The sequence below is a fragment of the Rhinolophus sinicus genome, chromosome 14 (genome assembly GCF_057876585.1).
Source record: "Rhinolophus sinicus isolate RSI-liver-muscle chromosome 14, RSI-T2T, whole genome shotgun sequence".
Lineage (NCBI taxonomy): Eukaryota > Metazoa > Chordata > Mammalia > Chiroptera > Rhinolophidae > Rhinolophus > Rhinolophus sinicus.
In genome coordinates this window covers 77,108,144-77,134,043 of record NC_142514.1, presented here as the reverse complement: position 1 = coordinate 77,134,043, position 25,900 = coordinate 77,108,144, and the positions used below count along the sequence as shown (strand labels likewise).

Here is a 25,900-nt window from a genome sequence, read left to right as displayed (position 1 = left end):
CTGCTGCCCCCCGGTGGGCGCTTGCGGCAGTGCTTCCTGAGGGCCTGAGAGTGGATATTTGAAAGCTGTGTCCACGGCCTGTGGTCAGACGTGTAATCTTCACACCAGTCATGGATGGATTATCTCCACGTAACACATAAGGAAACACACCTATTGAGGACAAGCCTGTAAGGGGCAAAACCCAGTCTTCCAATCCTGGTGCCCTGCAGTTTCCAACCTGCAGCACTGGGTAGCTGGGTGCTAGGGCTGGCCAATCATACAACATGGTCTCATAGCTCATGATGCTTACGATCTGAGTGGGAAAACACGAGAGAAGTTAAATTCAAGGGGTGAGGCAGGTGTGTGTACTTCTTTCGTGTCTTCTGTTACACTCGTAGTTAAAGTAGATGCTAATGAATACCTGTGAAATGAATTCATGTATGAATGAAGGAATGTTGTAGCAATACAAGAAACACGCTAGGTGAACAAGCGTCATACGGAGGAACCATGGCTGGGAATGTCTTCCAGAAGAATTAATATAAAATAAGAAGGCTGTTAATCATAATTGCTATAAAACTTACTCCATGCTTGACTTTTATTAATTGGTTTACATAGATAACCTTATTTAAACCTCATGACTATCCTATAAGAGTATGTTATTTTCATCATCCGTTTTCTACAAGAGTTCATAGAGGTTAAGCATTTTGCCCAGGGTCACATGGCTAGGAAGTGACTGGACTGGGATGTGAAGTCAGGCAGTTTGACTGCAGAGCCCACACTTTTAACTATCCCAGTGGTTTTCCAACTTGGTTGCATGTGGTAAATACCTGGGTCTGGACATCCCTTGGTTTAATTGGTCCTGGGTGTGGTCTGGGCAGTTGGAATTTTTAAATACTCTCCAGGTGATTATAATGTGCTGCCAATTTTGGCAACCATGAACAGCTCTAGGACAATCCCTTCAAATGGCACCAAGTTAAATTCTTCTAACCTCAGCCAAGATCGAAAGCACAGAGAATCTACTCTATGTTCAAAAATCTTCAAACAGGATATAGCATCGTATCTCTCAGGAATCCATTGTAGGACTACAATGCCTCATTTTCAGGAGTCCTCCCTACACTTCTCCCCCCAACACCTTACATGAACACTGTCTTTATAGAACTACATATCAGATCACTTTTCTTCATTTAGAGATCATTATTATGATCGTTCGCCCCTCTTATTTGCTAGAATTCTGAGAAAACAGAGGATTTTTATCCCATTAAACCCCCTGAAGGGAGCTTTAATGTAAGACAAAAAAAGAACATTTTCTTATGTATTAAATAATTCAAAGATTATCTATGTATTAGGACATAATAACCAACTTATTATAATTTCAGACTATAATGCACTTCCATTCCAAATAGTCAACTAAAGTCAAATCAAATAGAAATTACTTTCTGAAGTAATCTTTGAGTCAAGAAATACATTCAAGACACCAAAACTGGAATATTTTGAGCTAGCGTTGTCTAATAGAAATATAATGAGAGCCACATATATAATAATTAATTTTCTAGCAGTCCCATTTTTAAAACTGAAGAGAAATTAGTAAAATTAATTTAATTGCATTTTATTTAACCCCAAATATCAAAAATATTATTATTTTGACATGAAGTCACTATAATTATTAATGAGACATTGTATACTCTTATTTTTAGTACTAAGTAAAATCCAGTGTGTGTCTTATACTCACAGCACATCCCAGTTCAGACTAGCACCATATCAAGTGCTCAGTAACCACAGACAACTGATGGCTAACTTATGAAACACTACGGATTCAGAACAAGTCTATGCTATGAAATAGCATGGCCTTCTTGAGATGCTTTCCAGACTGATTTCATTGATCCTTGACTTGCTTTGTCTCTGATCCACCATTGTTTTAAAACGTATCCAAAGACCTTCCCAACTCATTGCTGACTTTGGTGGAGCTTAGACCCTTCCATGACATTCCGTTAGCCTGTCAGAAGAAATGAGCTGGAGGGCTCAACTCCCTTGCTCCGCTCCTTGGAAATCCTACCGTCTTATTGTTGATCTTTTGCTGCCCCTGGGGGGCAACCCTTAGTACTACACCAAGAGGCAGAAGGTGTTAGTGAGGTGAACCAGAAAAACCTGCAATAAACCAGACTATTTCAAGATGTTCGTGGTAATTGCTCTACCGCTTGGTAGTTAGCACAGCGGTTCTGGACAGCACTGTGGCACATACACAGACAATCCACCCTCTTGATTTACGGTCCAAAATTCTAATGGTAAATGTGAAGTATGGAAATATTTTGTGACATTTGGTTAGGAATTAAAGTTTTCTCAGTTACACAAAGCTTCAGAACTAAAAACATGTAGGTTTGAGTCTTTCACAGTTGAGGGTCCCACATTCTTATTGCCTTTCACAGTTGAGGGTCTCAGCATCCTTAGCAATCATTTTCCTCACTGCGGCCTGTTCATGGAATTAAACACAGATTCTGTTCCAGTGTTCCTGTCAACCCAACCGAGTCACTTACTCCCTTCACACTTGTCCTTTTTCTACCTTACCAGGCATACAGAATCCAATTTCCCTTTTCATCCAATCTTAAAAATTGCTCTTTATCTTCACCACCTCTTTCTTTTGCTCCTGTCTCTGGAGATAAACTAAATTCCAGGAGAGCAGGAACCATGTCTGGTTTTGCTCATCACCATATTCCCAGTGCCTAGCACATGCCTGATACACAGTAGGAGCCCAATGAATGTTTTTCAAATAGATGAATGAATGAATACTTAAAAGGATATCACTTATAGGCAGCAAACTCAAATTTCATACCTTTTCTTTGACAATGCTCTAGGATTTATAGGGAACAGTGTTAAGAAAGTAGCATTTATCCAGGAACTGCGCATTTTATCTCTAGCATCAATGCCGATAGGTTTCTTAGATACCTTATAGAGTATAATCCTCATCACATATATACACACACGTTGATTAAGAAAAGAAATGCCTTCAGTGTAATTCAAACATTTTGACTTTCCTATGGTGAATCTTTCTGTGGCTGAGTCTCCATGTGTTTCCTCTGTGCTTCCCTCCAATAATCCTCACGTAGAAGGTCCTGGAATAGCCTGCCCATCTCTCCCTGCTTCCACCTAGAATGAGCCCTGAATGTTGTGGGAGCAAAGGGCTTAAAGAATCGAACCTGTGGTTAGCAACTGGACCTACATGCATAGTACCACCCAGCAGAGGAGGGGAAATGGAGACCTGGCTCAGGGTGGTTACAGCAGAGAAGAGGGAGCGCATGGGAAAAGGCCAAGGAATCAGGGGAGGGAGACAGTGCTTAGGCAGGTGGACTCCTGGTTTTGTAAATGTGGCAACATGTGCCACATACATGCAGTTTAGAAGCAACTCCAGAACAAGTCCAATGACATTACCTCCCAGACTGTACCTGACAATGACGGAAAAGAAAGGATGAGGAGCAATCCCCATAGAATGGAATCATCTCAATCAGGGAGGAGAGGGGCAACCTTTCAAAAAGACAAGGAGCAAAGACAGTAGGCATTTTGGCATGGGCTTATGAGCCCACAGAGCCAAAACCTGCCACCTTTGCCAACCTGAATCCCTCCTGGGTTGGTCAGCTTTGAGTTTCAGACCAGCTCAGGACACCTCCTCCACAGGTGAATCTCTGTCACCTATGTGGTTCCTTGGGCTCTGACCTGGGCTCTGGTGACCTCTCCAACTTTGCCCTTCCCCTGGGGCATCTTGTCTTCTCAGCGCCCCCTCTGACCACCTATCTAATTTTGTAATTCACACCCATGTGCTTGGCTTCTCAGGGGTGAGGGATTTGGTAGGGAGGGGAAGCGTGGTTCAAGCTTGAATGTTTTGAGCACCTACAGAAAAATGAGCTGGCGTGTATGGTTGGAAATAGGAACCTGGAGATTTTAATGTTTCCCAAATTAGAAAAATTTGAGTGTTTCTCAGGGTGCCATTCTTAGTTTTTTTCTCTTCTCGTCCCACCTGCCCTCCTTGAGCAATGTCATCCTCACTTATTGATGGGATAAATGGCTACCAACAAGCTGACAGATGCCTGCGTGTTCCCCTAATGCAGCCTTACCACTATAATGTTCAAGGTTCAGTCTCTGCCACTAGAGTGTGAGATTCCTCAGAGCTGTTTTCAATCATCAGTGAATCTTCAACTCCTAGCACTTTCAAGAGTACTACTTACATTTGCTGCATGACTGTAATAACATGGGAAAGATTAAATAATTATGGTACTGCCATATGACAGAACATTATGCAGCTATTAAAAACCTTGTTTTACAAAAATATTTAGTGACATGAGAAAGGGCTGATGAAATACTACTATTTTACTGATGAGAAAATAGTAAGTAAAGAGACAATACTATATCCATAATATGATCTCAACTTTGCAAAAACAGACACGTGTATGAGCAGACAAAAAAGATAAAACACTTTAATTATCTCTGGAGATAGGATTTGGCTGCTTCTGTTTTTCTTTTTTTAGACTTTTTTTTAAAAAAAAATTTTATTGGGGAAGGGGAACAGGACTTTATTGCGGAACAGTTTGTACTTTCAGGACTTTTTTCCAAGTCAACTTGTTGTCCTTTCGGTCTTAGTTGTGGAGGGCGCAGCTCAGCTCCAGGTCCAGTTGCCTGTTGCTAGTTGCAGGGGCAGAGCCCACCATCCCTTGCGGAAGTCGAGGAATTGAACTGGCAACCTTGTGGTTGAGAGCCCACTGGCCCATGTGGGAATCGAACCGCAGCCTTTGGAGATAGGAGCATGGAGCTCTAACCGCCTGAGCCACCAGGCCGGCCCCTAGACTTTCCTATACTTCCCAGAATTTCAGTGAGAAAGTATTATTTTATTATGTAAATATAAATAAATGTTAATATGTTATGGTATATTTGATACTTATCCTTTGATTATCCTCCTTCTATCTGTTGAGACTTAACAGCAATATTGAAGCAAATTTCTATTAATACCCAATAGTTTGGGATCACAGATTTTCAGACATGTTTATAGTTCACACATTAAAGCTACACATAATAAACCTGGGACATGATTATTGGCCACAAATCAGCAGTGACTGTGCTTAATGTGTGTGTGTGTGTGTGTGTGTGTATGGAATTCTACCTTATGTCTATCAATTTAGCCACTTCAATGAATTTGTAATATAAGATTTTACAAGAAATAAAATATACCAAATAAAAATATCAGATAAAAAGCGATGTCAAGTCAGAGCTGGATTAAACACAATTTTGGTTTTTTAAAAGTGGTCAGTAGAAATCTTGTTTTTAAAAACGATCTTTTGGGGGCGTCCAGATGGCTCGGTTGGTTAGAGAGCAAGCTCTGAACAACAGGGTTGTGAGCTGGATTCCCACATGGGCCAGTGAGCTGCGCCCTCCACAACTAGGTTGAAGACAACGAGCTGCCCCTGAGCTTCCGGATGGGCGGCCGGATGGCTCAGCCGGATGCTCAGTCAGATGGCTCAGTTGGTTAGAGCGCTAGCTCTCAAAAAGGTTGCTGGTTCAATTCCCCGACATGGGATGGTGGGCTGTACATCTGCGATGGACTCTGAGCTGAGCTGCACCCTACACAACTAGATTGAAGGACAACTACTTGGAGCCGAGGGGCCCTGGAGAAACACACTGCTGTTCCCCAATAAAATAAAAAATATCTTTAAAGATTGTGCCATATATATACACACACATCTACATTGCTCTTATTAAAATAAAACAATGACAGGTATGCACTACAGTTGTGAATGGAAAAATTATTTGTACGAATTTCTCTGTGGGTGCTAGTGCATTCATGCTGCTGTTTAGGCAGCACAAGGCATTTCGTAAATCACTGTGTTCAGGGCCCAGAGGCTCAGGTAATCTATTATTTAAATTTTAAAATTAAATAAAAGGCATTTCGGGGGAATTCTGAAAATAATTCAAGTGCTCTAAAACAACTTATATGTATTCTATTTTCTATCTTGAGACTTTTTAAAAGGTCAGTATCCCCTCAATGAGGACACATAATACATGAAAGATCAATTACATACAGATATCTCATTTGTATTATTTAAGGTTCTTTTGGTGCAAGTTATAGAAGCCAACTCTAGCCAGCGAAAGAGAACGGAGTTCTATTATCACAAGGACCCTGGGTGTTCTGTCCAGAGCACCTGGGCTTCAGGAAGGATGAAAACGGAAACCCAGAATGCCTGGGACTCTCTCCAGTTCTCATCTCTGCTTCTCTTTCTGGAGACAGCATTCTCTCTTTCTCAGATCTTTATAGTACAATGTGGCTGCCTCACTGCTCCTGTGTTCACCTGTTTGTTTCACCCACTCTAAGTAGCTAACTTGCTTTCCCACATCAATTCTAAAAATCTGTGAAGAGAATCAGATTGGCCCAGCTCAGGTTAGCTGTCCCTTCTTGGACCATTCAAATGGCGACAAAAGTGGAGACAGGTAGTCATGGCTTCTGAAACCCCCACTATGGACTGGGGGCAGGTCTCAGGGAAATAATAATCACTGAGAGCTGGGAGACACTCCAAAAGAATAGCCTTATAAGTATATTAGAATAAGACCAGTGCCAGAAAGCTTCTAGGTCAGCCATTCCTAAATGGAGGCAGAAGAAGCAGGGAAGTCAACAATTCTGAACACAAAGGAAGTTTTCACAGTATTCTGCCGATGACATATTTCAAAGGAGAGCTTTCATCAATATTCAAGGGGTCTATAAACTTCCCCATTAACAACCTTTAATAGAGCACACACACACATACACCATTAAGTAACTTATCTTTTAATGATAAGCACACACCATCCTATTAACATGAGCCAAACAATCTATGTGATTTAGGTATTATTAGGTGGTGCGGTTGGAGAGAAATGTCTCATTTAACAAATGAGACATTTGTTATGAATTGATTGTGTCGTAATGAACAGTCAGGAATCTAGCCCTAAGTACACTATATTTGATAAGACTTTATTATTTAAGTAAGATTAAATTAAGAAGGAAAAAAACTGCCAAATTCAGAAAAAAACTTTAAATTTATTTTTACAGTTTGAGAAAAACATTTTGTTGCATTTAGGTTTGTTTAATTAATTTTTAAATTTGTTTCTTGATTGTGTTACACATAAAATTACACAAGGAAATCATGTGAAAAGGAGTGCTAGGATTTGAGTATAATATGAAGATTTATAGGAAATATTTTACATGATTTCTTGGAACACTTTCTTTTACTTTGAACCCTGTTAAAATGTTACATCTCCTCAATGGTTCTAAATTTCATAAAGAATGCCAATTTTTCTGTTTATTATGTTTCTTTAAGTTATATACATTGCACTTTTCTTTTATTTTTTTAATTATAGAAGTAATACGTGCTGACTGTAAAAAATTCTTGCAATCTGTAAATAAAACACACAGCTATAATCTTGCACCCCCAACCATATTCTTTCCAAAGGTAGCTACCTTAACATTTTAGCATGTGATTTTATTTTCTAAAAAGTTATTGATATATGCATTTTTGAGCAAAGATGTACGATGTGATTTGTGAACAATTAGTTTCAAAGGTCATCCATTATATTTTCATGCCTTAGCATAATTTTCAATTGCTCCAAAGCTCAAAAACTTGAAGTTACTTGCTTTTTATTTATGTCTCATTTACTTTTCTGTAAGTAGATATAATTTTTCAACAAGGCAGTCAATTCCCCAACGTTTATATCGTTCTTCAAAAATATCAACCTTCTCAAGACATTGACTGTTGCATACTGAACCTGAAAGAAGAAGAAAGGGTAACAAGTTAAAACTTTATGAAGAATGTAATCAGGGGTTCTTCTAAAAACACATCAGGGGCCAGCCTGGTGGCTCAGGCGGTTAGAGCTCCATGCTCCTAACTCCGAAGGCTGCCGGTTCGATTCCCACATGGGCCAGTGGCCTCTCAACTACAAGGTTGCCAGTTCAATTCCTCGAGTCTCACAAGGGATGGTGGCTCCGCCCCCTGCAACTAAGATTGAACACGGCCCCTTGAGCTGAGCTGCCGCTGAGCTCCCAGATGGCTCAGTTGGTTGGAGTGCATCCTCTCAACCACGAGGTTGCCGGTTCGACTCCCGAAAGGGATGGTGGGCTGTGCCCCCTGCAACTAGCAACGGCAACTGGACCTGGAGCTGAGCTGCGCCTTCCACAACTAAGACTGAAAGGACAACAACTTGAAGCTGAATGGCACCCTTCACAACTAAGATTGAAAGGACAACAACTTGACTTGGAAAAAAAAGTCCTGGAGGTACACACTGTTCCCCAATAAAATCTTTAAAAAAAAAACCATCAAATGATTTTAAAAACTGTGTATTGGAGATTTTTCTTTTTCTTTTAAATGGAAATGGGAATACTAAGGCAAATTTTGTGAACTCTAAATTGTTATCACTTACAACTCCTAAGAGCCAAAATCAACATACTGTCTCTAGAAGAATTCAAATGTCTCCAACATAAGCATACCACTTAGTTAAAAAGGTATATTACAGACATCTTTCCCTTTTCTAGGATAAGAGTCTTCAATAAAATGATTTCTGACTTAAGTTTTATGTACTTCTAGATAGCAATTGTTTGATAATAAGCTCAAAACAGTTAACAGCGCACATCCATAACTTACCAAATAATCTTTTAATTTCAGCATCTGGAACATAAAATGGTGGGCCTAGGTAAAAGAGAAACATGGTAAAGAATAACTTCTATAGATCAAATTTGAAAGAGAAATAAATTCTCAGGGCCCACTTTTCAGCTTATTGCTAATCACTCCATATAATTACTCTACACACAATTATCCAAATAGATGAGGATGTGACAGGTTCTTCTTTTGTACCATCTCCTAACAAAGACTGGATTACTGAGGGAATGGCAATGTTAGGTAAGATGGTTGAGCCAGCTACGGGACTTGGGAACACTGAAATCAGAATGGAGTTCATTAAGAAATTCTCTTGGGGTCTCTGTCATCTTCTGGGCTATTGATTTTCTATGGCTCCCACACTCACCCATATTCTATACACCTTCCCACTTTGCTGCGGGCCACTAACTTTAAAGGAAACTTAGCTTCTTCCCCTTTCTAGAGCTTTCTTCTTGGGCTCCAGCCCCAAACAGAGCTTGCTGTGTTTTCTTCCCACAGGCCCTGCCCTAAGCCTCCACTTCAGGAATGAAAATTAAATCAGATTAGCAGAGCTGATGTCTGTCTCCATTAATTTCTATTTCTATCTGATTGTCCCAGACTTAATTACGGACACAAGGTCTCATCTTTTAATGAATTTTTAAGATGATTTATTCAAACGGAAAAAAATATTAACATATGTAAATGTTTATAAAACACTGGCACTTTTTAAAAGGCTCAATTAAAAATCAAAAGGAATTTTTATAATTAAAAGTCTATGTATTTGGTTTTCAAATCTTTCTGAAACTGGAAGTTCAGCCACAACAAAGGTTAAGATTTAATGTTCAAACACATCAAAATGAGTCCAGAAGAAAACATCACTTTTACAAATGCAAAACAAAGGTAGTTATAAAAGAATACAATTGACAAATTATAAAATTTCAGAAATTAAAAAAAACAGCAATAGTTCAGTGATTTTCCTGCACACCTCCCACCTCCCCATGTCCACGTCTCACCCCATCCGCCAACGAGGGTGTGTTTGTGTGTATTCATAGGAATCTACCCACATCATTCTCACACCATGGATGACATAGGTATGTTCTACCCATAGCAGGGCAACCACATTTTTCTTCTTCCTAATCCAGGGCTTGAGATTTCTCTTTTATCTTAGGGCCATCCATTTCTCCCCGTTTTATAGTTTGAGCTATGAATGATGAATAAAGTGGGAATGGAATATGAGAAAAACATATTTGGACTGGGAAGAGAAAAAAATGTTTTTAGTTTCCATTAACCAAAAATAGACTTATCTTCATGTACCTATATGAGCAGTACACTTCCTGTGTGATAAATTAGGAGGAAATAATGCTATCCATGTCACAGAATTAAATCAGGAAATGAGGCAACTAGAAAAAGCAAAACAAAATGACTTTACCTGAATGTTTCGTTGGATCATAAGAAAGAACACACAAGAGGTATTGAAACCCTTTTCTTATTAGGGACAGCATTATATCTGCATAACTAAAAAGAAAAAAAAAATGCATGAAAAAGTATATGTTACATCTCTCAACACAGGCAAAGCCTGGAGGGGATGAGAGGCAGGGAGGGAAAGCAGCACTTACTTTCATCTACATTACTGAGTTTAATTCTAACAATCCCATGAAGCCGATTCTCATTCTAAAAGTCAGAAATACATTCAGAAACTAATGTCACTTAAGCTGGAAAAGACTGAAGATGAGAGTCAAAATGAGGCCTGCTTCCAGAGCCTCTCAGACCAGAAGACTTCACAAAAAGATGAGCAGAGGCTCCTTCCAGCCTGATGTACTCAGAGCCCTGTCCACTTTGAACACACACTTCCCCAAGGGCCACCGCGCTTCCCCGTGCTCTGGGGCAGTGGTTCCCAGGTTAGGCTGGTATGAAAGTCACCTGGGCACTTGCTGAAAGAAAAACTGCTTGAGCTCCTTCCCCACAGGCTGATTCAGTAAGTTTGCTGTGGGGCCTGGGATGCGGCAGGTGGCTGGGACCTCTCCAGGGGCATATGTAAGAGGGACAAGACGATCTCTTGCCTTTATTTCAGTTGGGGAAAGACAAGACTAAGGCAAAAATTCAAGGTACTGCATAAACCAAGTATGCAGTACCTACGCAAGTATGGCATAAACCATGACGTAGTAGGTGCCTCGGGGAGCAGGTGGCACCACTTCACAGCCATGTCTGATTGGTTCAGAGTGGGGACCTGAGCCTAATGGGCCCATCAGCAGACTGACCAGGAGCCAGGACTGGACTCGGTACAGAACGATGAGTTGCACCAGTCAAATGCCCAACAAATGTCACCTGGTGATATCAGTGGAGGTAGTCATAGCAGGATTAGTAGAAATATTACAATTTTTGCAGAGGAGTAAACTGAGACTTAGCAAAGATGAGAACCTTGATTAAAGTAACACAGCTTGAAAGTGACAGAGGTAGCCACACTTTGTACCCAGGTCCCTATGGCCAGATCCTATACTTTTCAGACAAAGATGTTATTGGATTTAGGTCTTCTAATTCAAATACCATAAGGTACCTCAATTCCATAAAAAATTGAGCGAATTTTCTGGAATCCAGAAAGAATACAGCATACTAAGTTAAGAAGGCTAAAAAAAAAAAGAAAGGCCAGCATAATTAAAGAAACCAAATTACTAACCGTTGACGATCACATGGGTTAATAGCAACTAATGCTCCTCTATCCCAAATCCTGTCAAATTTTCCAATATTTGCTCTATTAGGAACAAAAAGAAAAACATACAACATTTTATGTAAGAAAAATCAAATCTTTAACATGACGAACAGTGTTCCTCCCCATGGCGGATGTGGTTCTTCACCAGGTGTTACAGACCCAGGTGTGAAGGTGACACCATCTTGCTCTCCTTTTTCCTTACCTGTCTAGGGTCATAATAATGTTTTCCATAGTTTGGAAGCTATCCAAAGACAAAGATATTGGGGAAGCTAGGACATGTTCAATGACTGCTGGTCTCCCTAATTTTTTGTCAAACACATAGGCTGCAGTAAAAGTAACTGCAGAACAGACTCAAATCAGTGCTTTGTGGGTGCTCGTGCAAGTGGGTGGGGGTGGTGAAAGACCCTGTCCCCATCCCCAGCAGGGCCAGCGAGCACTCAAGTTCTTCAAAGTGAAGAGGTGGTATTCAGTCCTACCTGGGAAGATCAAAAAGGTTGCAACAGTACAATGAAATGTTCCCCGAAGAGCTCTGTAATGAAAAAGTCAAGAAAAAAAAAATTCTACTTCATCAAGAGCTACCTGAATAGTCAAGCAAAGAAAAGAGGGACAAAGCAAAGGTGATGGAGAGCGAATGTGTAATTAAACATAAAGGATATAATTTTATTGTAAATAACTTTTTAACTGAAAATAAAATTTTACTGAAAATAATTTTTTAATGGCACCGTTTGTTGTTTTTTTTCAAACCTATTCTTTTGAATCAATTCCAACAGGAAAATCATACAGAGGTTAAGCTTGGAGAGGAGTTAGCTATTATTTATTTCAGAGACTGCTGAATTTTAGCAATGTTTATTTTACCAGAGTCCTAATTTTGATTCTGCTAAAGAGAATTACACAGGTCAATCAATGACTGAGAGACAAAGATCAGATATTTTAAGTTATTCATGAAAAGTGCAGTTGGGCTGACTTCCCCTTTTCTCTTTTTCATTCATTTGGCTAATGAGCGTTTAGTTCCTGAGCAGCCATGGACAGGACTGTCCTGGTTCCAGACAGTGGATGTGAATTTGACATAGTCTCTGAGCACAGTGGGGACAGCCTGGTGGAGCAGAGAGACATGAGGACAGAGAAGCAATACACTGTGGAATGGCCTGTACTATTCTGGTTGTGTGCCCAGGAACTACGGGAATACAGAGGACAGAGCAGGGAACTGCCTGAGAGCGCCAGGAAAGGCCAAACACGAGGCAACCTCTGAAAGGGTTTTGATGCCATCTGTTAACATTACAGGGAGTGAGTGAGCTGGGAGTGAAGTCCACAGGGAGTAACGTGAAACAGACTCTGTCATGTCCAGGGGATGTGACAAGTCTGGGGCATAAGGGTAGGGAGTGGGGATGGGAGGGGGAAGGATAATGGTAGCAAAGGTGCATCAGGAAGTGAAACTCCTGGATTTTATTCTGAAATGAGAGGCTTACAAATGGGGGAGGGAGGAGAAGGAGGAGTCTTTGAAGACCAGTCTGGAATCACCTTGGTGGCAGCCCAGAGAGGCCTGGGCCTGAAGGCAGTGAGAACAGCCAGTAAATCTTAACTTTGGCTGCAGATTGGAATCACTGGGGAGCTTTAAATAGTACTGATGCCACTCCTACCCCTAGAGATTCTGATGTAACTGGGCTGAGGTGAGACCTTAGACTGGGAATTTTAAAAGATCCCCAAGTGATTTCAAATGTGCCACTAGGGCTGAGGACCATTGCTCCAAGGAGTCTGGAAGCAGGATTAGCCTGTTTGGAGTGAATAATCTGCAATTCTTAGATGACTGAGAATGAAGTGGGAGGAACTGTAAAATAAAGTACTATCAAGCCTCCTAGTGACCTGAGCAATTAATTTTAGTATTTAGAAAAGAGAGCACTTTGCGAGAAGCTGAATAGTCAGACCATGTATGACAAGAGAACTCAGACCCATAACCTCTGCAGCAACCAGCCTGGGAAGCCAAACCACAGCCTCTGTGGACAATGACTGCTGGTCTCCCTAATTTTTATCCACCCCCTCCTACTCAAGACCAACCAGAGAAAGACAAATACACTCTCCAAAGCCATCACATAGGATGCTCCCTCTAGTCAGCCTCCCTCCAGCTTCCCCAGGCCAATAGCCCCATCAGGGTATACCTGAAGCCTCTGTCTTTTTTACTATAAAGCTCTGCCACTTCCTGGCCTGCCTTTGAGCCTCTGTCAATCACAAGTGGCAGACCCGGTCTGAATATATAGCCTCTGCTTGTTGTCATTTGGGTGGCCTTTATTTATTTCTACACAATTACCCCAAGCTGGTGAAGCAGTTCCCCCAGGTCATTCTGGCCATAGGATGACAACTCTTAAATCTATCATTTCCAGCCCAAGTGCTGCCCTGTGCTTCAGAGACATTAAAGCATTTGTCAGCTACACTTTTGCCATTCCACAGGTCTCTTACACTCATCATCTCCAGAACAAAACTCATTATCTCTGCTCTTCTACTTGCCTCTCCTTTATTCTCTGCCTTCCAACTGGTCATCTGAGCTGGAAATGCGAACTCATTACCCCCGAGGTCCCGCAGTGAATCACTAAATCCACCCAGTTTGACATCTTAAATGTTGCTTTAACCTACCCATTTGTCTAAGCACCCCTATCACTCTCCTAGCTCGGGCCTTCATGATCTCTTTCCTGGACCACTGCTCACAGCCTCCTACTTGGTCTGTCTGACAGGAGGCTCCTTCCCTTCAAATGTACTTCCCTTAAGGCCACAAGGTCACTTGTCTCAAAAGAAAATCTGGCCATGTCATGCTCCCACTTAAAACCTTGCAGTGCAGGCTGAAGTACCAGCTTCACAGGGCACCTAAGACCATGGACCTGACTCCCTGCCTTTCCCAGCCCGATTAGTCACCATGCTTCAGGAAGCTTCCTCCAGACTGGGTCGGTAACTTTCTTCTGTTCCCTTCATACCTGTGGCATTACCCTTAGCTCTGTGTATGACAAACAGCTTTCTCTGTGTTTTTCTTCTCTCTCCTAAGCTAAGGGATTCTTTGGGGCAGGGACAGTGTTTTCTTCTCTTCAATGTCTCATGCAGGGTGTGGTACAGGACAGGTTTTCAGAAATGCCTATTTACAAATTTAAAACAATTGCACCAACCCAAACCAAAAGCATGAGTACACCTCGGCTTTTATATATATTTGTCTACATCTAACTATCATTTATCTTTTTAAACCTTAGCTCCTTGCACTATGTAATATCTAGGTAAAATCTTATAAGCACTTGTACAGTATCCTCACTTACCCATGCTGAGGAAAACCTTTTGGGGGTGGATACGGACATAATCACTTACCAAAAGCAAAACAAACCTTGAATACTTTGGCTCCAGGAATCTCCATGATTGGTTCTTCTGAGTAAGAAAGATTCTGCTCTGTAAAAAATTCTCGGATCCCAAGTTCACTGATCTCCACACCAACTACACTGTGTCCTCGGTCTGCGAACCTGCATGAAACCATACATTTAAATTTTAATTTCAAATACAGTCCTAAATAAAAGGATGCCTCAATAAGCATGTAATTTCCTTAATTTTAAGGGATGTATATGAATTCAGATCCATAGGGTTTCTTAGAACATGGAGGTCCATGGAAAGTGAATCTCTAAATTCTCAAACCTTATGCTATATAGAATTCTGAAAAACTGATTTATATGAACTTAGGAATGAAATGGAAAAACTTGCAAAATAAGACCTTAAAAATGTTGATTTACTACAAGTGGATTTGGTTAGAAGAACTGCTAATTTAAAAACATCCTATGGCCTAGGAATGCTTTTCAATTTCTCTAATTCATCTCCATCTAGCTCGGTCCATTAAAACTTTCAGTGATGAAGGAAATACCTACATCTGTGCTACCCAATCCATTGGCTATTGAGCACTTGAGATGTATAATAGCTATGCATGATTTAGTTTAAATTTAAACAGCCACATGTGGCTAGTAGCTACTGCACTGGAGCACACAGCTCTAGAACACTAGCATTCATTACTATAATAATCTTATAATTTCTACCCGCTTACAATACACACTCTCCGGAAATATATTTAATTACCATATGCCAATAACTAGTATTTTCCTGGTGAGCATTACAGTTTCAGAATTCAGACTTAGGATCTTGGACTCCAGAGAAAACAATACCAGTGGCACAAACACTTAGGCACAGCATTAATTTTATTAAATAAACACATACAGTTAGTTCTGCTGTAATGCAACATAGGGCTACCTAAAAATCACTGCACTCTGCAAAAGTATGTGATAAAAATCACAAGGCTCATGGAAAAGATGAGGGTTGAGGCACAACATTAAAAATATTTTCACAATGGAACATTATTCAGCCATAAAAAAGAAAGAATTGTTGCCATTTGTGACAACATGGATGAACCTTGAGGAAAATAGGCTAAGAGAAATAAGTCAGAGGAAAAAGACAAATATCCTATAATTTCACTTAGGTGGTATCTAAAAACAAACAAACAAACAAATAAACAAAAAAGCTCATAGATACAGAGAACAGATTGATAGTTGTCAGAGACTGGGGTTGGGCAAAACAGGTGAAGGGGATCAAAAAGAACAAACTTCCAGTTATAAAGTAAGTCTTGGGGATGTAATTTTCAGCATGGCGACTGTAGTTAATAATACTGTATCACATATTTGAAAGTTGCTAAGAGAGTAGATCATAAAAGTTCTCATCACGAGAAAAAAATTTTTGTGACTATGTATTGTGACAGATGTTAACTAGATTTATTGTGGGGATTACTTTGCAAAATATACAAATATAAAATAATTATGTTGTACATCTGAAACTAGTATAATGCTGTATGTCAATTATACCTTAATGTAAAAATGTTTAAAAAAAAAAAAAAAGCTGTTACACATTTGCCATAACTAATCTCTGTGAATCAGGATTTTCTCAATAATATACAATTAAACTAAAGTTAGAAATAAACTGGATGAGTACTACATAAGAAAAAAATACTTCGTCAGTGCCACATTAAAAAGAAAGAGACAGGAACCTAACAGAAATGGTGGCACAGTTTTACACATGTTAAATGGTTATAAAATACATAAGTACTACCACCTGGCACTTTACCTTGAGAATGACCTGACATTTACCTATAGAACTGGGCATTGAAGGACTGCAGCTTTTCAAATGAATGATGGACAAAGGATTATTGGGAATCAAATGGGGATTCCTAATTCTAGTTGTGGAAGGGAGTGACTCACAGAACACAGGGTGAACTGAGGTATCTGGGAAAGGTTTGAGGTGTGTACATGTGTGCGTTCTGTCTATTCATATACAGCTTAGTTCCACTAGGCACAGTCACCTGCTTTTACCTCATGTTTTTTGCAGACTAAGCAAATGTGAAATTTATGTCAGGCTCAAATTATTCCCTAAATTATCAATGGAGTTAGAATGAAATTCGCATTTAGAGCAGAACTGACTGTACCTACTACCCACACAAGACTACACACTTTCAATGTGGTCAGAGCATGAACTGTTTATAGTTCTAAAATAAGCATATTACTATTGTGTTTTTCATATTTCCTAGGAAGTTTGTAAGTTAGCACACAGAGAATATTATTCTCCATACATTTTTGAAGTTACAAAATATAAACAAAAAAGTTATCTATACCAGCTACATGGATTTTTATTTTCATTTAACATACAGAAAAATCAAGCACAGCTGTACTATAGACCAGTACAGGCTGGATTACATTGGAATATATTACCCTTAAAAAAAATTAATGACAAAATAAAGGGGCAACCAACTGAATGGGAGAAGATTTTTGCAAACAACGCCTCCGATAAAGGGCTAATATCCAAAATATACAACTCAACAATAAAAAAACAAACAATCCAATTTAAAAATGGGCAGAGGACCTGAAGAAACATTTCTCCAAAGAAGACATACAAATGGCCAAGAGACATATGAAAAAATGTTCAACATCACTAATCACCAGAGAAATGCAAATAAAAACCACAATGAGCTATCACCTCTCCCCAGTAAGGATGGCTATCATCAACAAGACAAATAGTAACAAGTGTTGGAGAGGCTGTGGAGAAAAAGGAACCCTCATACTCTGTTGGTGGGAATGCAGATTGGTACAACCGCTAAGGAAGGCAGTGTGGAGGTTCCTCAAAAAATTAATAATAGAATTACCATATGACCCAGCAATCCCTCTCCTGGGTATCTACCCAAAAAATCTGAAAACATTTATCCATAAAGATTTATGTGCTCTAATGTTCATTACAGCTTTATTTACGGTGGCCAAGACATGGAAACAACCAAAACATCCTTCGATGGATGAATGGATAAAGAAGTTGTGGTATATATACACAATGGAATACTATTTGGCGGTGAGAAAAGATGAAATAGTACCATTTGTGACAACATGGATGGATCTTGAGATTATTATGCTGAGTGAAATAAGTCAGAAAAAGTAGAGGACCATATGATTGCACTGATATGTGGTATATAAAACTGAAAACAACAAAAGAACAAGACAAACAAATGAAGAAACAGAAACTCATAGACAAAGACAATAGTTTAGTGGTTACCAGAGGGAAAGGGTGGAGGGGTGTGGTACATGAGAGTAAAGGGGATCCGATGTATGGTTATGGAAAGAGAACTGACTCTGGGTGGTGAACACACAATGTGCTATATATATAGATGATGTATTACAGAATTATACACCTGAAATCTATGTAACTTTACTAACAATTGTCACCCCAATAAACTTTAATTAAAAAAAATTACCTAAGAAAATGTCTTATTAAACATTTTCTTTTAATGCTTTTGGGTATCAGCTCAGTTTATTCACATCTGATATACATAGAGGTCTCAATATACAAATTAGCTATGTAAATGAAAAATCCTCTAATATAATAACTTTCATACAATTATAATAGTTCAGTTCTGGTATTTTTATTACAACTGGCTTCAGACCAAAAATATTTAACAATCACATTTAATTGGCTGCTTCATCATATACCGTTTCCTAATCTTGTTTCAAAACCTCTGCTAGAGTTAGATTGTCGTCACTTATGACATGGCAAAAAAAACAATCTGTTTATAAAGTTAATGTTTTTCTTGCAGGTAATTTCCAAAGTAATTTTTCTCCTGATTAAGTGAGTTGGTTATGGCAAAGTCTAATAGTATAGTTTAAATGTTCTCACTTTCATGGCCACACTAGAATCTTAAGCCATAGCAGCTATTTCACAAATGCTCTCAGTTACAAGTATTTATCATCAAGAAAGTGTGTTAATGCTTATCTGCTCATACCATTTCATCTCAACAGCTTTTCCACAAAGAGGAAAAAATACCCTCAATCCACTCTTGCCTTTAAGGAAAGTATCCAAATGCTTCTTTAATAGCCTGGAGAGAAAAACAAAAAATTTTTTTGTTTTAATTAGTGCAATGTACAGAGGAAAGGACAATTGTATGACGCTAAGTACTTTTCATGAATTATCTCCTTTACTGTTCCTCACAAGTTTACAAAGTAGATGGATAACATTCATTATTATAATCTCCAGTTTACATATGAAGAAACAGGAAGGTTAAGTAACTTGCTCAGTCATACAGCTAGTGAATGGTTAATTTGACTTAAATCTGGGGCTTTTCTGATTAGTAATTTAAAATAAAAAATATTTTTCCCGGTTGATATGTATGAGAGAAAGAGAGAGAGAGAGAGAGAGAGAGAGAGAGAGAGAGAGAGGTGGATGTGGGGGACACTCTGGGTGCACTGAGGTTTTCAACATTGTAAGCTCTCTAAATGTGTACTCAGGTCTCAGAAGTAGTTCTGAAAAGTTGTAGTTATTCTTGTAGTTAATTCCTCTGTAGAGATGTGGCTCTTCTAGGGCCATCCACGTGACAAAGATAACCCATACAAAGGTTCTGGGACGATGCTCCATCTATCACTTGGTGTGCAAATGCAATAATAGTAATAGTGTCCCCGGAGAAGGCAGGGGTGGCTGCCTGGAACAAGAAACATCTGACAAGACCATGTTACTCAGCACTGGCGCATGATTTACTGCCGCTGCTTTGAAACCTACTACTACTACTAATATGTGGTTCAACATCGTAGCTTACTTATTAATTCTTCTCCAATTCTCTTTTTCTACCAGATAGATAATACTTTAACTATTGAATTCATGCTATTGGAAAGCAAAGTCAGGACAACACCGCTTTTCAGTATAAAGAGATGTAAGTATAAAGGTTGCTTGAGAATCTGCTGTTATGAACAGATATGCATGTCCAATACATAGATGCTATAGGGGGCTTTTTAAAAAGCCATATTTCATAAATCTAAGATGCCTTCAATTGTAAGTCACACCATTATTTATACTCCACAGAAGAGATAACATTGCAATTCATCTATGATGTGCCACAGATGCACTGTGCTTTCAGAGATGCTAAAATGTGAAAAATTAAAAATGTACATCTTAAAATCAGACAAATAACGTGTACCTATATTAATATTATTATTATTTCCAAAGTCAGTGTCCGATAGAGCATTTCTCTGTTATATAACAAACATTTCTTACTCATGTCCCTGTTCCTTATGAAATCCAATTTGGTGGTCCACCCACTTTTCTTGCCATTCTTCTAGAGTTAGGACTTGGTTTTTCTGTACATCTGTGTCAGGGTACTCTTTCATATCAAGTAAAGTTCCTGTATTATCCATAGCGTCGTGGACACCTTTGTCTCACAATCAGATGTCTCCAATGCCTAAATGAAAAATATTTGCAAAGTTGACATTTAAGGGCATTGCAATTCCATTGAGCAATGAAATAAAAACCATTATCCTCAGCAGTATGGCTTTTTTTGGTTTGTTTTAGACATTTTATTTATCCTCGCAATTTCATGTAAGTTTATTTCTTTAGCACCAACTATTTGATATTCATTCAATTTCAAAATAATTAATCTGTCCCATTGACATTTTTTAAAATTAATTTCAGGTGAACAAAACAATGTAATAGTTAGACATTTACACCCCTCACATTGGGATAACTCCTCTCCCCAAATCTACTATCTCTCACAAAGAAATAGCAGTATGGCTTTTTAAAAATATTTCAACATCCAAGGAAAAGCCATACAAAAAATTACTTTTCAGTGAGTCTGATGGTCGAGGCATACCTCATGTTACACATTAGGAAAGATCTTTAAATAAACTGAATTACATCTTAACACTAGAGTAAAAGGGTTTGATTTAAGTTTGAAAAAAAAGAAAGGAGAAGAAACTAAACAGGCATTCCATACTTTATAACTTTTGTAAGCTTAGAATTGTTTCTAGCATCACAGTTACTCTTCAATTTTAAAAATTTCTTTTAATGTTTAATTTTTTATTAATGCTATAATGTACACAACTTAAAGAGTTCAACAGTTAAGAAAATAACAATCTCCATTCCCAATTAAAAAGGCAACCATCTTTAATTCTTTTTAGCTAAGTCTTAAAATCTAACTCTGTATCTCAAAATAACAAGCTTATTTTGTATCTTCTTGATTTTTCATTTCTAGGTAGCTTCTAGTGAAGATAAGCATTTAGCTGTCTTTCCACCTCCCAACACACACACACACACACACACACACACACACACACACACACACACACCCTTCTCATTTTTCCCATCCTTTCAATAGAGACATAGCAGATTTTTTATTAAAATGTGGAGCATGCACACATTGTGACTCAGTAAATACCAGTACTATTCACAGCTAACGCATGTAGAAGTCTATGATTACTTTTCCTTTGCCATATAACATTTTTATTCTGTAGTTAATAACTGTCTTGCTTTTTCATTTATAAAATTTGGATTATACAAGCATGCTATTATTTGTGGGTCCAATTTAATGATTTATTCACGAGAATAGCAAACATTGCATAAAAGCAGGTATTTCAGGAAAAGTTCCCCTTTTTGCAAAATTTGGCTTCAATATGCTTAGGATTTAAGGAGAAGGCACATCCCTTGGAATTTAGAATATATATTCACTTCTCAGCAAACATTTCTTAACAAATGACTTTTGCAAGGCCCTGATTATGTCAGGAGGAGACTCAGTTTTCTGAGAGGTTGGGGCGGGGGAGTACCTGACTCTATTAGGTACAGAAAAGCAAAAGAAAGTTGCTGTTTTCCCATCTCCATTTTGAGCCAGAAATTTTGGAACCTAGACTTGAGCCTTCTTCATAAAGCAGTTCTCTACTTAAAGCAAAAGGGAAGCATAATTTTATCATAGAGGCAGGGCAACCTGGAATTGTGCAACTCTATCCCTCTCACACAAACAGGAAATATAACAACATCATGAATATAATTTAACAATTTCTTAGATGTTCTAATAGCTTTTTAACTTGTACATGACATTTTCTGGAGAAATAAAAGTTTCTTTCCATAACAAAACAGAAGTGCAAATTATAAGAATCAGTAAAGGTAAGTTTCATTAATTCCTACCCGTACACGGCAATAGAAGATGTGCTACTAGTTTGATCGCTCAAGTCCTCGATGGGTGGACCCCCAAGTATGGTTTCCTCTCTTATCTTTACAAAAAAAAAACACGTTTCTGCTTTAGATTTAGTTTTAAACTTTGCTAAATTGAAGAATAACTTCCCTAAAGTGCACAAATTTAAGAGTCTGGCTCTGTGAATTTTTACATACACATACGCCTGTGTAACCACCCTGGAGCAACACAAAGAATATTTACAGTACCCCAGTTTCCTCCTCCCCGGCCCCCCTCCGGCCCCAATGCATCACTCACTATTTTGGCAAGTACTTCTCTTTTCTTAAAAATCACTAATACACAACAATGCTTTGGTTTCACTTTAAATCATGGAATAACGAGGTCGTTATCTCCAATTCCCACTCCGCTCCCTGAGCCCCAATTCAGGGCGCCGATTGCTGGACTGTCCATGTTGTTAGGCTGCCTCATTCCGTAATCCTATTACAGGCTCATCTAGCAAATTGTTCCATTTCTCACCCTCACCCTCTCTGCGCCCGGGAGAGCTTACCTCGCGCACCGCGGGACTTCTACACCTGGCTCTGCGCTGTAGCGGCCGAGGACTTAGGCGACTGTGCACCCAGGCCAGCTCCCCGGGCCCCGCCTTAGTCCCCGCCCTGGCCCGCCCCTTCACCGGCGTCCAGACCCCGCCCCCGGACCCGCCTCCTCCCCCGCTCCACGACCCCTCCCCCTTCCTGGGAGCTTCGATTGCGCAGCGGCGGAAATGGCCAAGGCGGGGCGAGCGCCTCCGCGAAGGGGAAGGCGGAGACCCTACTCCTCCCTGCTCCCGCCGGCTCCTCCCACCACGGGTCACGCCGTCACAGGGGCGGAAGCGGCGGCGGAGGCGGCCGAGCCAGGGCTGCGGCTCGCAGCGCGGATCTTGCACTCCGGTGCGCGCGGCGCGCGGCTCCAGAGAGGTGCCCGCAGTCTGGGGCTGCGCGCATCGTCTCGCAAACGCTCGGAGGTGGGGTGCACGCGGCTACCGGGGCGGGCGTGGGGGCGGCCTCGGATTTCGGGTGACAGCTCTGCACAAAGCAGCTTGGCTGGGGTGCTAGTCCTTCCCCTGTGCAGCGCCCCTCGCCGGGTGGGAGGTGGACGGATTCCTAGGGACAGATACCTACCTCTCCCAATTTGAAGCGGGGTGCGGGGTGGGGTTCCCTGTCTAAGGAAGAGGAATTCCCGGGCTGGGGCGTTGCGGCGACGGGGTACCCCAATTCGTCGCGTTGTTGCGGGTCTCCCCTAACCCTCCACAATGTTCCCTTTCTGTACAGCGGTGCCTTCTCCCCGCGACCCCCTGTACATCTTCAGCACTCAGGTGAGCCCCGGAGGCTGTTGCTTCTCCGACTTCGGAGAACAAACGAGAAAGCTTTTCGGAAAGCGAGGAGGCTGCAGCTGGCACAGGGAACGTTGGGGCCCTCCTGGGGACTGTTAGAGCCGTGTCACCTGGGGAGTGTGTGCTACGTGACAGAAAAACCGTAGTGCGGAGTAAGAACTCCCTCGTTTGTTCTTCTCAGCCGAGAGTGTGGCGGCGAGGAGCCCCACAGCCTTGCAGGTTTGGTAGTAATGCTCCATGGGCACGGCCGCCACCACGCGTTGAGATACGATCGTCATTGGCTGGTTGCTGGGGTAATCCCTCCGGGACTGGGAACTCAGAGGGGGCGGCCCGATTATGGTAGCTGTTAGTCAACAGACTGGCAGCTGGCAGGTGGCAGGTGAAACAGGAAGGAAGTGGCGGGCCCAGCTGTAGAAAGTTGGGGTTCAGTGATATGTAAACTAGACAGAGGCCCAGGCTTCCCTTGGGTGAGCGTGCAGGACTCCATAAGACTAGTCCGTTTGGGTGGCTCTATCACGCCACATCCACACACCAACTCAAGGCTTTTGCGTTTTGTTTGGATGGTTGTTAAAATAATCTATTTCAGTGGAGTAAAGGCGAGTGAGAAGGAAGGTTTGTTTCTTCAGGAGGCACATAAGAAAATGACTATCAATAATTAATCGTCTTCCAGGCAGGGAAAATAATCAACAAAGCATTCAAGCAGTTGAACTGGATCTATATTTTGGAAAATTTGATTAGTATGGGTGCAACAAGGTGCTAGTCCTACCTTATTTTAAGTGCCCCAGAGGGAAATTCCTGTTTCTGTCGTTTGAAGAAGTTTCTAGTAGTTTATCCTGTTTTTAGAAATTATGCTGATGCTACTATAAATTTTTATTCCAACCTGGAGTCAATTTTGATTTATATTTTTATGAATAGTGTGTGTGTGTTTTAAAATCTTTTTGAATAAGCTACTTCAGAAAGAATTCTGGAAATTATTAAAATAGAAATCTAGGCATTGATATATCCATTTATATATTTACCCCCCAACGCCACTTTTTTCTTTGTTTTGTGACATTAAAACAAAACCAAAGATAAGAATTTTAAATTAGGAAGAAATACGCTTATAAAGTTATTAATTTGAAAAACTAGGTTGAAAAGTACCTTGAGTATACTAATTTGTTTTAATGACACTTTTGATCAGTATACCTAAGATTATGTTTAAAAACACAAAACCTATAGTCCTTCCAACTTAAAGTTTTTTCCCTCCGTTTTAAGCCCCAAGAATTCAGCAACAGTGAAAATACAGAAATTACAGCAAGTGTCAAGGAAATACAGAAATTACAGCGAGTGTCAAAAAAGGATGAGAGTACTTAATTGTATAATTAAAAGTGAAAATGTACTACCCTAAAATCTTCAATCATGTTTTTCCCAGACAACAGATTTAATAATGGTTTTTATAGCTAATGTTTTCATTTCCTCTTAACCATTATTTGATTTATATCATTATTGCAGTTACATACATATTTTCTAGTATACGGTTGGACTTAAATCAGTTTGATGAAATTTCTGTAAATTACGCTTTTTCTTGGGAATGCTTGCATTCCTACGTGATAGTCAAATGTTGCATGGACCTAGGCTGATTATATTTAGGTTCCTAAATCCCACATTAGACTCAAATATTTTTGCTGCAGTACTTGCATATATTGTACGTTTACAAATACTATTTTTACATATGCCTTACTTGTGGTTCATTTTATGAATAATGTGGGATATATGTTTTATATAGAGTTTTAAATTAGACAGCGGTTTGAAAATATAAATGTGATCCAGAAAACCTTTGGGTTTAACAATTATAGGGAGGCCGTAGCACATTTAACATTATTAGTGTTTTATCCAGCAGTAGCCAAAGTGCTGTAGAACTAAATGGCAACTTATTTAATGCTTAAAGAATTATAATGCATTTCCGAATATGTATAGAGTTTATGTGTTCACAAATAAGAGAAAGTGAAGAGTGAGTTAAAGGAAACTCATCCATAACATTGGTATCAAGATTGCTCAAAGTCGATGAAGCTGGCAGACTGAAAGTTTTCACACATGATGTTAATAATCCATGAGAAAAGCTGTTATGAGTGTTAGTAGAACTCACAGATGGGAAACAATAGAATTAGAAGCCCCTCAAAGATTTTTCTTCAAGATTTAATATTATATATAGGCATACCTCGTTTTGTTGGGCTTCATTTTATTATACTGCACAGGTGTGTTTTTTTTGTTTGTTTTGTTTTGTTTTGTTTTTGCCAATTGAAGGCAAGACCCTCACCAGAAATAAATTGCAACTCACTTTATTGCAATACTTGCTTCATTATGGTGGTCTGAAATGGAACCCTCAATATCTCTGAGGTATGCCAGTATGTGGAATTTGTATTTTATGATAACACTTTTCCACTTTCAAATTCCTTATCCATAGGTACATCCTATTTATTTTTCATGCTATTTTGCATGAGTATATATGTGTGTGGTAAATACAGTAGATTTAGGAAGGACATGTGTGATAATTGTAGAATTTGTATATTGAGTAATTCTGCTAAGTAAGCATTTTTATTCCTTATCTAACTTAAGTGAAAAAAATACTAATTTGATAACTCAACCTTTCATGATTCCTGTGCATTATTATTATTTTTTTTGTAGACTTTTGGTTCTTACTGTTTGTTTAACCATGCTGTTATTAGGCTAGTTTGAGAACTCAT

General features: G+C 39.6%; 2 protein-coding genes across 6 annotated transcripts in view; one reads left to right on the top strand and one right to left on the bottom strand.

Moving 5' to 3' along the window:
* Positions 1-7,007: 7,007 nt before the first annotated feature.
* On the bottom strand, positions 7,008-22,495 carry TPMT (thiopurine S-methyltransferase). 3 transcript variants are annotated; one of them, XM_019734267.3, is made up of 10 exons: positions 22,356-22,495; positions 21,802-21,887; positions 19,903-20,086; positions 18,641-18,733; positions 14,678-14,810; positions 11,799-11,851; positions 11,290-11,364; positions 10,045-10,130; positions 8,625-8,669; positions 7,008-7,752 (listed from the first exon to the last, which is right to left on the bottom strand). In XM_019734267.3, the coding sequence occupies exons 3-10, from the start codon at positions 20,040-20,042 to the stop codon at positions 7,640-7,642; spliced, it is 738 nt and encodes a 245-aa protein (XP_019589826.2). In that variant the 5' UTR covers positions 20,043-20,086; positions 21,802-21,887; positions 22,356-22,495; the 3' UTR covers positions 7,008-7,639. The 3 variants fall into 3 exon arrangements, with proteins under 3 accessions (XP_019589826.2, XP_019589827.2, XP_019589828.2); XM_019734268.3 differs by having other exon boundaries at positions 21,808-21,887; XM_019734269.3 differs by lacking the exon at positions 21,802-21,887 and having other exon boundaries at positions 22,356-22,459.
* Positions 22,496-22,627: 132 nt separating this feature from the next.
* The window catches only part of KDM1B (lysine demethylase 1B), a 48,243-nt gene continuing 44,970 nt past the window's right edge, over positions 22,628-25,900 (top strand). Inside the window, exons 1-2 of one of the 3 annotated variants that reach the window (XM_019734270.3) lie at positions 22,628-22,808; positions 23,116-23,159. The gene's annotated coding sequence lies outside the window, so the exon portion shown is untranslated. The remainder of the gene's footprint in view (positions 22,809-23,115; positions 23,160-25,900) is intronic. The other 2 variants (XM_019734271.3, XM_019734273.2) reach the window with 2 other exon arrangements.